Raw genomic sequence first — 13,742 nt, forward strand, 5'->3', positions numbered from 1 at the left:
ATACCGCTGTGCCACTGGGGGGGAACCACAAATAACAAATTCAGTTAATACAATTTAAATCTCTTCAACCAAACGCACCTTGGCAGTTCTATAGTCTTCTGAGAAATGAACACCTTGATATTAGGAATACTTTGTAGAAAGTAAGAGATTTTACTGGATTGATTTTTTTATTAATCAAAAGAAACGATCTGCCGATTCTTTGTTGTGAAAGGAACGAAACCAAGAAGAATAAGTTCGGATTGTTATAAAAATTAAATAAAAAAAAACATCTCAAAGAATATCTTATCTTTAATTTGTTATCACAATAAAAAGGGTATACATAAATGCATCTTATTAATAATATAGGCTATTTCACCAAGTAATAAGAAACACTTGGTGAATCGAACCAAAAAATTTAAACATTGGTACAGATGTTGGTAGGTCAATGAATTTGTCTCAAGATACTACAGCTTGTCACATACGTAAGATACAAAAGGTGTGAGATCAATACCAACCTTTTTTTGCAGATGAGCTAGTAACTACAATTTACGACTCTTCCGGCTACACTTCAGAATTTTTAATATTTAGTCACGAACTAAAGTCGTTGCTACAGCCCTTAGTGATCTAATTTGTATTCGTAAAATTATTAAAACGTTTTTGAATGTTAACATACTATCTAAATAGGTTTTTCAATATCAATTGTTACAAACGCCAACAGTGATGATCTATGTTCAGCACCCACTAGGCAACGAAACAAGGCCTGTGTGATTGTTAGATAATAAGAGACTGAGTCATTGATCCAGCAGGAAACTTCAGAGAATCTTGGTTAAAACTTAGATCACACTAGTCTTTCAGTGGATATAGTCGGTCAGACCGTAGAAATTTTGTGTCGCAAATTGATTTTCAAAACAGCGACACTACACTGACAAAAACTAAGTATATGCTTTATATATCGAATAAGGAATAGTTCCAGAATTAAAATCTTTATTAGGCAATTACAGGATACAAACAATAACTACCCACCTTTTATGGTAAAATAAAGACCACCTAATTATTAAAACGTATCTAAACTTATCTAGAATATATATAATAGAAATACGTTTTACTCTTTTTTTTTCTTTGGCTAGACGAATATCTTTAGTGTGTTGTATTTTCATACATTGCACTGAACCAAAGATGTTTAATACCATGATCGGGTAATGTTGACCGTTACGTTAACCTTTGTTGTAGCTGCTACATGTGAATGTTTTATTTATTCAAGATGCATTTTAGACCATTTCAGACACACAGTAATTAAAATGTATATTGATCGTAAATCAGATAGTATTTTATGCGAAAAGAAACGATGATGGCTTCTATACTCACTTTTTTACGGTATTCAGAAAGGATATATTAGTATATTTGGGATTTTTGCTTAACTAACGTATTTAATTTATACTTAAACCACCCCAGAAGTATGTAGTGAATTTCCATTAATTCATACGATGTTTGAAGTATTACATAACATAACCACCTTTGTTCATGTCATTCCCCAGTGGATCAGTGGTAAGCTTAAGGGCTTCTAGTGCTAAGAATTGAAGTTTGATGTTCGATTCCTGTGGTGGGTACAAGACAAATATCCTATTGTAGAGCTTTACGATTAAACCAGTAAACCTTCTTGTTACATCGTATACCTTAGACGAAGGCTCTTAGTTTAAAGTGTGCATGACATGTGATTATGTGTTGTATATATATATATATATATGACCATCTTATCTATTATTACATTAAGGTACAACTTTAATATACTATCGTGACGACCATCAATGTGAGTTGAGTTCATGAGTTTACAAATCATCTTTATGCAATATTCAGATGATTTTGTATTCTGCTTGAATACAACTTAGGATTAATATCACTGAATAGGACTGAACAGTTTTAAAACACAATCATGATTTGACCTTTATAGAATTGGTTCTGAACGGTATATTTCATTTTTTTTTGCCATTATAAAAAATGACGATTGCAAAACGTTAGTGATCAATTTTTTGTATAACATTAATTTTCTACTTTTCCTTTTTTCCAGCACGTAGGGTTAGGAACTGATTCGGATTGTAGTTTAATTCTGATTATACACAAAAGTTTTTAATATTTACTAAGATATATCGTGTAGTGTTTTGTTTTTTTAATTTCCTAACAGTCAGTTAATGTTTTTCACACCTCTTACAATCCATCTAGTTCTGCCTGGAGCTTCAGAACGTAAATAGCGAAAGTGTGGCTGCTGCTCAAGTTATGTTGAAAATCTCCTCGGAATATAAAGAAAAAGTTTAATAAACATTTAACAGTGTTGGGTATGAAGCTAAATATACAACCTAACTGACTTATAAATAACTGTGTATTATAAAGCTAGAAGCTCTATCCGTACTTTTGGTACCGGGCATGGCTTAGTGGTTAGCGTGCCGGGTTTCGAATTCAGATGTCCGAGAGTTGAGTCGTGATATGCTTCTGAACATGACCCGCACTTTCAGCTGCTGGGGAGGGAGTTATTGGTGGCATATTCAATCTTGTTAGAGGTTACTTATCAACCCATTTAACCTATATACAGTATAAAATGCCAAATCAAATATGTCGGTTGTTTTTTGAATAAAGGCTACGACTAAAAAGGGGTGTGTGTGAGAATAATAGTGAATTTCCAAACCAATCTAACTTAAATTTAAATCAAATCTTGCATATCACAGTATTATTTCAACTGTTTGAACCCAATAAAGCTAGACAGTATATCTTATTACAGAATTAGTTTATCGGAGATTGTCTATTATAATGTATTTCTATTTTCTCTGTACCGCTGTTCCCGTTACTTGTTTACATTTGCTAGATTATGTGTATATATTCCTGTATATATTTTGTTTGTTTCTATAATATACGTTCTAGAATTTCGAAAATCCTATCTTTAGATATTTGAGAACGGCTTTCGACATTTTATCTCTCTCTCTCTCTCTTATAAGTAAAATTTTTTCTGAATGCCCATTATATTCCAAGGTAGGCCCAGCTTCCGATCAAAATAATTAAGAATATAAATATGCTGTTACCGTTACAGTCATTAAAATTGCAATTACCTATTACACCTATTGAAGAGCTGGCGAATTTCATGTAGTGTAGACTAGAGACTGTCTACTGGAGTGAATAAAAAAAAACTCGAGGGAACTTTATACTACACTGGTGAGGAGCTGCAAAAAACAACACCAGACGGAGTGAAAACTGTGGAAAATAAACCAAAAATATAAATACTACTAGAAATGTATTCCTTTGTACAAGGAGGAATACTGGATCTGTTACAATAATTTGAACGCAACTCTAACTGAACGGAACGAAATTATTCTACGTTTGATTTTGAATGACAAATGTAGTGCAAATAATATATTGTAGACACATCAGGGTGGTAGGTAGGTGTATGGAGTTTAGGTGCAATTGTTCGTTCACTATTGTAAGATGTGTATTTATGATGGAGAGAACTAAGGCATTCAAGAAAATACTAGTAACTATTTTTTATAGAACTGAAAAACGGCTTGAACCCAACTAAAGAAACAATTCTGACGGCCATGTTGATTTTTAGTTTCGCTCTAAGTACCGTGACTGGAAAGTACCATTATTTGCCATAAACGCTTTAGTTACAGATTAGAAACTGAATTACACATTACCATGGGAACTGTTACAGACGGGTGGTAAGCCACTGAACTTAGCTTACTATCTGTGTGATATAAAAGAAGGAAGCCATTAAACCAAGTTAATAAGATAAACTACTTTTGCCATTAATGTAACGGTAATAACAGTCAATTAAATATTTCAATAGTAAAGAAATTGTGTTTTACAAATCAAAACATTTCACGCCACATGTGATTATTATGTAACAGCAGATCATAGACTTTGGAAAACATACTGAACTGTACTTTTACGTAAACAAAAAATGTTTGGTTCTTGATAAAAAAAAAAAGGATATCATTAACTCAGTGCAACTTTCATTCATTTCAGGATATCATTAACTCAGTGCAACTTTCAATGTTCCTAGGAAGGGTCTTAAGGGAGTTCTCTAGTTTTCTGATAATCCACGTTTACATTAGTGAGAATTTCGACAGTTAACGAGATGAGACTTATCTTCTGAAAATATTATTAGTTCGATGAACCCAGGCTAATTGATGTGAAATTAATGGCATCAGGCAAAATATTTTGTAGATAGAAAATGTAATGAAACAAAACGTATAAAGAAAGAAAATTTGAAGTAGTTAATTTTTCATGTATTTAACAGATATGGCCTGGTTGAGCTACGAAAAGAGTTTAAGCTCAAACCATCTGTGTTAACGCGTAATCTGAAATCCCAAAATTAGTCTTAATTTTAACAGTTGTTATATTTTCCATCGTGTTAGTCTTAACTGTAACAATTGTTATATTTTCTATCGTGTTAGTCTTAACTTTAGCAGTTGTTATCTTTTCTATCGTGTTAGTCTTAACTTTAACATTTGTTATCTTTTTTGTCCTGTTAGTCTTAATTTTAACAGTTGTTATCTGTTCTAACGTGTTAGTCTTAACTTTAATAGTTGTTATCTTTTCTATCGTGTTAGTCTTAACTTTAGCAGTTGTTATCTTTTTTATCGTGTTAGTCTTAACTTTAACAGTTGTTATTTTTTATATCTTGTTAGTCTCAACGGTGCTACTGGAGAACTCTGAAGAGACGATCAGCTGATGTTTTAAAGCCTAAACCCACAACTTCGCCTGTTTTAGAAAGCATCAGTTTGTTCCAAGCTCTGGAAGTGCAACAAGAGAAAAGTCGAGTCGCTTCAAGGGAGCGAGAGAATAAAGGTCATTTTATTGGAGGTTTTTTCACATCTCGCTTATATTATGATATCAAACCATAACTTTTATTATGTGTAAACAAACAAATTAAAGAAAAAATAAGATATTTTAAACTGTGCAAAATGTTTAATGTTTCTAAATGTTTCTTTAAAAATTTGTGTTATTAATTATTTCTTTATTATATGCATAGGTATTAATATATTTGAATATCTTCTAGTAGCCATCACCTTAGAAGCTCAAATAATGCTTGTTCATTTAGATTGTATGTTTTTTTGCAAGATACTTCTTAAACATCTAAACAAGACTCCGAAGTAACGTAATTTGTTTAAGACGGGCTATTGTGACTTTTGGGCATAAAGTAGAAACTTCTTAAAAAAGATTATTATTTTAAAAGTTTAAACTAAGAAAGAAATGCAATAGTTGAGTTACGCGTTAGCTGGCCACCAGCTAAAAATACAACGTGTTCCTTTACCATCTAAAATGCCACTTTTTCATTGGTTCATTGCCACCGTTGAGGTTACTTTGTAGCGATAACGTCCTGTTATAGGAAATACCTACATAAACTTAGTGTATTACTAAGATGTAAAACTGTTTTAAAAAGTCATTTTAATGTATGGATCTCATCGAAAGTCCTATGTTATTCTTAAGTTTTAATGTATTCTTAAATTATGTATATTATTATAAACCTTTTCATACAGTGTGAAAATATACATGGTAAGTCACATGTTTTAATAAACTAATTTCTATTTACATTAAAACTTTTATCTTTAATCTAGGTGGCTATAAGGACGGAGGAGTCATATGTCTACAGAAGATGGGTTTTGCAGCTCTTTTAAGTGGTTTGATATTTGTTTTCATGCTCACCTCTGGACTGACAATTTGCTTATGTGTGCGCTTGCGCAGAGTTAAAAATACCATTGAGAAACAGTCGATTAAAGTGAAAGATCCATGCATACATCGCTTACGAAAATTATATAAATGATATTCTAAGCTACAGTGAACTTGAAATTTTGAGAAAATGAGGCATATAGTGTTTCTTTTCTACCTTAATCAATATCTTCTTTCTCGGTATCTTAATTTTCAGTTGGAACATATTATATCAATTATTTTGAAACGGTGGTTAGCAATTATTAAAAGGTTTGGTGAAAAGAAACTTCGGCTGTTAACTATGTCCAAAACACTACTGATATCAATGAGTTAAACTAATAACAACAGGAAGTGAAATGCACTGAATTCACGATATTTCGAATGAATGAAAGTTACACTGAATTCATGATATCCTGAAATGACATTCAAACGTTTTAAGTTTAAGTCAGTGTTAAAGCGTTGAATGACGACAACAACAAATTGATTAGAATTACTCAAATGATACAACAGAATAACTTACTGGACAAGCTCCGTGACACATGTGGATGTCACACTCCAAGTACAGAGCAAGGCTTCCTGTAAACCTGAAAGCTTTCAAGTAGGCAAACAACGTCACGTCTTGTCCACTGTTTCCGGTAATGTGCCCACGAAACGTGGTGATTAGTTTTTTATTGGTCACACATCTACAAATAATTATAGAGAGAAAGCAGTTGAAATATTTAGCATTCAATTAGGTTCGTTTCGTTGGAAATAAAAACTTAAAATAAAGAAAAAAAAATGTGCAACCACAAAACTAAGTTCCAATCTGATTATTATTGTGATACTTTTTCTACTTTGTTGTAAAAGTGTTTGAACATAAACTGTTTGACAGTTCCACTTGAGTGAAATTCACATAAGCATTAAAACTGCCATAACAAAAGTTAAAATTTAGATTTTACATTAAATTAACTTTATCTGTGGAGAAGTGAGTTTGTGTGTATACTTACTTTATTCTTAGAAGTTACTAAAATGGTTTATCTACAAATTATATTCTATTGTTCTACTCAGTTTCCGAATATAGATTAATATCACCTTAAATACATTCAACTTTATCCAAATAAGTTAAATTAGAGCTCATTCAAGGTATCAACACATTCAAGTAAAAATTAACCCTCACCCGTTGGAGTCAATCAACTGAAGACGTTTCTGCGCACCATTGTGGGCTATGCAGTTACTAACAAGGATATCAAACCCTTCTAAGTAAGAGAGAAAAAAAGAGAGAATAGATATGAATTAAAATATAGTAACTTAAAACTGGAATTAGGCATTTATCGATAATGACAGAGTAATATAAACATGGCATTAAACATTCTTTTCAGCCTATATTATATTGATTACTTATTAAACCTTGTCTTTGTTAATGCTATTGCAATTAAAGCAGTTATTGTGCTCATCAGTTGTTTCATGTTTGATAATTTGAACATGATATCTAACACACTAGACTGACAAATTAAGTACCTCAATGATAAGCTTTTAGAAGGAAGAAAAACTTAAAACTGAATTATTATTTGTATTCAAATTTGTATGTATTCGAATCCAAATGTTGATAACTTTTTCAAAAAAAAAAACAAAGTTAGGATATGTCAATCTTCAAGTTTACGTACCAAATATGATGTTTACTTAAATAATGTTTAATTACAAATACTATAATTATTCTTAAATAATTTACCAAGAGTATCTAAGTTAATTCAAATATATAAAGTTATAAAGTAACACTAAGAAGGTAACGCCAAGTAAAATATTAACATTTTTTAATGCTTGATACCTTCATTAAAGAAAAGGAAAAAATATCTGAACAATATTTATGAATCTTAATGAGAAAGAAACGAAGAAAACTGTTTACTGCCAAACAAATGGGGTATGGAATTCCTTAAAAGTTTGCTTATCCAAAGTACATAGTGATACATCTTAAAAGACATTTTAAATAGGTGGTAAAACGACGAATATTTATTTCGTTTGTCAAGTGAAAAGCATAAGTGGTGGAACTATCTCACGACGTAAACACAAGAAAAGCTGAAAGTACTTAGGAAAACTTTTCTGCTCCGTCCCACCTAGCTGACAGAGCTTAAGTCAGTTTTCGTTGTTAACGATTTGATGTGTTCAGCCTCTTTGGACGGAAAATAAATTACTTCTTTCTGTGTGAAAGTAATGAAGGTTAGTTACTTCACTGCAACATAAGCATTAAGCTTAAGACCAAAAGGTCGTCGTTGCGTGGCAACATAAAACGCTTGATTGCTGTCAATGTCTGCATTAGACATTAGGGTAGCAGTTTAGTAGAACGTTGTACTCCGGTTAGCGTCCTTCAAGGTGAACGGTCTGGTTACTGACATTACTCTTTTATGGGTTGAAAGGAAAAACGGGCTACATATAAATGTTGCCACGTGGTCTCGTACGAGCATTCACGTAAAACCCTAGTCTTTTTTTTTTAAACTAAAAATAAAAAGGTATGGATGTACTTGGGATAATTGACACTTATTCATTATGGAGGTCACGGAGAGAAACAAAGCGATAAAAGTATTCGTCTTTGTTGTTGCTAAGATACGTTATTTTTCAAGTACTCGTATCAGTTGTGAATAATCATAAACATGTATGCAGTTATTGAACGCGTATCGTATACCCAATAAAGTACCCTAACTATGAATTAATACAAGTTAAAATGATCACAAAGCAGCATTTAAGTACCAGCGAACGAATAGAATAAAAACCTCATAAGTATTCACAAATGTTATTATTTTTTATTAGGTGTTTACAGTCAGACAGACAAGCATACACGGATAATTTAAATAATTAATTATTAAGAATCAAATCAGTTTCTTCTCGTGTCATATTTACAACCTTAGTTTTGGAAGTTCGTTTAGCTTAGCAACTTTTAAAACACACCTTAAAATCATAAAAGGTTGCTGTTACACCTTAAAAACATAAAAGGTTTCCTTGCTGTTACACCTTAAAAATATAAAAGGTTCCCTTGCTGTTCAGGAGAAGCTCCTGAAATGAAGTTATTCCTTTCAATATCTTAGAATGCTAAAAATTACTGGTATTATTTTATAGTTAACATAATTTAAAAACCGAATGTTCACTAGAAAACATTAAAGGGAAGAGTTATATAAATAGATGAATTTCGTTTATGTTTGCGACTGTAGACTATTTAGAATACAAGATTATATACTCAAAACTCGGAACTTCGCACACATTTACTTTGTTGGATCGGTGTTGTTTTGTTTGTGTAGTTTCGAGAGAAATCTTAGATTCAGATGCCTCCTGAGTCCAAAACCGTAATTAGATCTCAAATCGGTCAAGAGCTGACGGAGCTATGAGCTAAAAGTTTGTACTTGAAAAAACTCGGAGTCATTCTATGAGCCGCTATGCCGCGGCTAAAAATCATATAGAATAGGTAAATTAAATAAGAAATGTAATATCTCACGACACCATAAAAAAGTGCTATTTATTCTGGTCTATTAATATTTCAGGAATTATACTGAAGTGCTATATACTCTGGTCTATCAGTGTGTGAGGGGTTTATACCTTAGTTATATATTTACTGACTTATTAATATGTCATGTTTTATAATGAAGTGTTACGTACTCTAGTTTATCAGTATGTTAGAATTTATATTTTCATTTAGATACTATTTACATTGTCCTATCAGAATAACAAAATATCTTATTTCATTTTTTTTTTGCTATATGCACTGGCCTTAAATTCTTTAGTTGAACTGGTGATGACAGAGAATATGATAGCGATTACAGAAAAAAAATATTCTACAGAATTAGTAAGTTTTGGTTTCGTTCTCGTGTGGTAATGTGTTATGGATTATGCAGCGTACAGGCGGTTAGATTTTTGTTGAACAACCAAAGGTTTAAAGAAAATAGCAAAATAGGTGTGGATGCCCAAAGCGAAATGAAATGATGGACAAAACACAAATTTATTTATTGTATGACAACACTACTCAATACACATGACAACGGAGGACTTTGCACGCTGATTGGACTTATATGATAAACAAGAGCCCATTTGTACGTGAAAAAAGGAGGGGGGAGCTTTCTCCAATGACTCACACAATCACATCCACAAGAATTCTACAATCAGACAGAGTAATCTCCTATGAAGAATATGTTATTTTTCCGAAGCTGGACACAATCAGACACAGTAACCTCCTTAGACGACCATATCAATTCGCCATCGCTGGATATATTGAAGTAACACTATATTTTGTTGGCCTTGTAATAAACATAAGAAAGCTTTCAAGAAGTCGGTCACAGGTGTTCTAGTTCTTATTTCTATACTCTGAACTAGGACATAACACAGATTTTGAATACGTGGGTCTACATATATTGCTTTAGTGAAACCAATATTAGAAACATAATATTTATTTAATTTCGTATTTGAATTTAATTAAAATTTTATCAGCGTCACAATTAAACTTATCAGTAGAAATAAGAATCATGGTCCTGAATTAATAATTTTTGTATTTCCAATATTTATTTCGCTTACTCCCATCATTCTTCTCAAAAATAAAATTATTTTGTGGTTATTTGGGTTATTCACAAACTCACAATTATAATTAATTAATCGTATTATAATTGTGAAGTAGTAACCAACGAACGTTGTATTACATAATGCCGAACTTACATTTTGTTACATATTTAATGTAATAAAATATAAATTTGGCATTATGTACAACAACGTTTGTTGGTTATTAATACTTAGCTTGGAACTGATAAACTAGAAAGAAAGCAGCCAACTCATAGGATGCTCTAATTGAATAGTGGGATTTGACTGTCACTCTTATAACGTATCTATGGGGTAAAATTGCGGGTCACGATTTAGCGACAATGGAACTCTCGGATTATTAGGTCGGTGCTGTACCACTAGGCCACACACTCTGCCCATAAGAAGATGAAGATAAAAAAATCAAACAATCTCTTGAAGCGAAGGAGGGGAATAAGTAATGGAGATAAATCAGAACAATATAAGGTATTTTAGACTCGTGAGGGTGAAAAGATATAAGGTAGTGTTTCAGTGTGTGTTTATTTGTGTTTTTTTATAGCAAAACTACATCGGGCTATCTGCTGTGTCCACCTAGGGGAATCGAACCCTTGATTTCAGTCGGGGGACTAGTATTTCAGACTCAGTAGGGTGAAAATATATAAGGTATTTTTCAGATTCGTAAGAGTAATGTGAACTAAGAGCTAAATGTTCTATTGTTCTCATGTAGCTTTTGTGTTTCGCGCACAGCACTCTAATGAGTACATGTGGAACACCATTACTGTTCAGTATAACTCTGTCATCGAAGAAGAATGGGATGAAAATTTCCGAGTTACGTGTGAATATGGCTATGATTTTCGAAAAACGGTTACATTTCCTTTGGCGAACGTCGAGTAAGTATAAAATAAAATAAAAAACATTATATTTCTTTATTCATGGCCATCAAGAAAATGTGGAAAGTAATTAGGAAAATATTTGTACTAGATTAATTTACTTTTTAATGTTTCTTGTGGTTAGGTAATCAATATATTCTATAATAATCGAACGATGAAACTTTTTCTAAGATTAATCTTTTTCAAGGATTATGTCGCTATAGTTAATCTTTTTTAAAGCTAGAAATTCATTTCGTCGTATACGACTGAACGTTAATTTACTCTCCTCATCTTTGTAGTAACATGGTTACAGCGAATATGTTCTTCACAACATGGTTACTTCAGCTGTATATTTTACATCCCCATGTTAATTCTTTCCAGAGTAGTTGTGTTGTTCTTATCATATCAGTGAAAACATAGCAAACTTATTCTTCCCTCAAGCTACCCAAACGTCTACATTTACATTGTTGGTTGGATCCAAAAACCAGTAGAACGGCTACATCAGTGCAAGTTAATTTATTACATGGTTGAAACTGTTAATTTTTATAACACGAATGTCACGTTTCCTAAAAAATATACCTTGATCTTTTCGTTTATTAAATGCTTTGTGTTTTGTTTTACCTGTTATTTTCAGGGTGAATACGGGAAACCCCGTTGTGTTCACTCTAACTCCACCTGAGTGTTATATGGAGATCAAGGAAGGCTTTAATGTCAGAGGTCATCAGATAGATGGACCAGTCAGTGTGGGAGATCCATTGACTCTGATAATCCAAATGAAGAGTGAAAACAGTTAGGTTTCGTAATGTTAACCTTAAACACACACTAACAATATTTGGTGACAGAGTTATCTAGCACCATCTGTAAGATTTTCCTCTTTTATCTGAAAATAGGATTTTAAAATTGGGAAGATAGCTTTGATTTCTTCTACTACTACTTTAACAAAAAGTACTAGGCCTAAATCATGTGTAAAAGCTTATTTTAATTTACCTACCAGGGTAAATGCAATCTTTGTTTTTACTACATTTCACTTAATGTTGTTCTTATGGGTGTAAAGATAAAAAAAAGTAAGCTTTATAAAAATCTGAAGTGCAATTTATGAAAGTGATCAAATGAAAAGCTGTACTGGGTAAGCCTAAGTCATTTTTATCATGGTTATCTTTGCAATGTCCCTCCCGTGTTTGAAATAGTTTAAAAACTAGGAATAAAAATGCACAGATTGTTTATACATGCAAGTGGACATATTAACAGGTCGTTAATAAACTCCCAAAACATGAATCATCTTTAAAAATGTTCATATTTTGGGAAACAGGCTTGCTTTTTCTGGTGACAACGAAAGACGAGTTTCCCTTATCACAAGATGCACTGTTTAATAACTGATAGGGTAATCAAGAAAAATATCACCTGGTTCTTGTATATTTTGAACATTTTTTGGAGGAAATTCAAATTCCTTATATGAAAACAAGAAAATATATAGTGATGAAACTCGCTCTCAGATACAAATAATAGGTTAACAAATATAATTAGAAACGCTAATCTGTTTTAATTAAATGCTTTAACAGTTTTCTGCTCTGCCCGGAGCTTAAAATATATCATAACATAATTTCATGAAAACACGCTTAAATTAAAATATGTAATCTAAGCTTGTGATAAAAGTTTACAACGCTTTATTTTCATGCGACATATATCATAACATAATTTCATGAAAACACGCTTAAATTAAAATATGTAATCAAAGCTTGTGATAAAAGTTTACAACGCTTTATTTTCATGCGACCATAAAATGATATATTTAAAAAGCTATTAATATTTATTTTGATCACTTTGATATCTAGCTGACTTTAATATTGTTGGTTCTTATTGATAAAAAAAATAATTCACCATTCTGTGATTTTGTATAGAGTATATGCATTTTTTAATTGTTCAGTGAAGTTTCTGATCAACTTTCAATTTACATCGCTCAATAAAGAGAAATAAACTCATCGTGAAAACTCAGATCTGACCATTCCACTCATCTCATTGCTCAATTAGGTTAAACGATTATTACCATTAGAATTTACTAAACACTTGTTACCTGTAGTTACAACCAGTGAGCACTAATAATAAAAAAGCTCAATAGCCGCGGCAATTAAAATTATTTTAGGCAGGATTAGAGTAAATTAATCTATGAGAGCTTGAGCATGATCAAATACATCAATCGAAAGAGTTTGAAAAGTACATATACTGGTGTATTGATAATCCAGTCATTAAAGTATGAATTCTGCCGTATTGATTACCCAGAGTATATAGCAATAAATTATAATTTTTCTTGCGTACTGATAAGCAAGGGTATATAATATTAAATTATTAATCTTGACCTATTGGTAAGCCAGAGTGTATATATATATCACTCAAGTACATAAAAACAAGCCAGTGTATATAGCATTAAAGTATATATAATGGCGCATTGATTAGCACTCAAGTGTAAATCCTGACGTATTGATAAACCAGTGTATGTTGATAATACTTAAGTATAAATCCAGAGGTACTGATTATCCAGAATATACAGTACTAAAGTATAAATCTTGACTTATTAATAAGCTAGAGTATATACCACTAAAGTATAAATCTTGTTGTATATATTAGCCAGAATATATACCACTAAAGTATAAATACTGATTTATTAATAAGCTAGAG

The 13,742-nt window shown here is 31.7% G+C and overlaps 1 protein-coding gene across 1 annotated transcript in view; it reads left to right on the forward strand.

The window, feature by feature from the left end:
- LOC106468932 overlaps positions 1 to 11,863 on the forward strand; it is a 16,999-nt gene extending 5,136 nt beyond the window's left edge. The window contains exons 4-5 of the mRNA XM_013929385.1: positions 10,948 to 11,090; positions 11,704 to 11,863. Of these exons, the coding sequence (XP_013784839.1) occupies positions 10,948 to 11,090; positions 11,704 to 11,863 (303 nt within the window). The remainder of the gene's footprint in view (positions 1 to 10,947; positions 11,091 to 11,703) is intronic.
- The last annotated feature ends 1,879 nt before the right edge of the window (positions 11,864 to 13,742 follow it).

The sequence above is a fragment of the Limulus polyphemus genome, unplaced genomic scaffold (genome assembly GCF_000517525.1).
Source record: "Limulus polyphemus unplaced genomic scaffold, Limulus_polyphemus-2.1.2 Scaffold3225, whole genome shotgun sequence".
Taxonomy (NCBI): domain Eukaryota; kingdom Metazoa; phylum Arthropoda; class Merostomata; order Xiphosura; family Limulidae; genus Limulus; species Limulus polyphemus.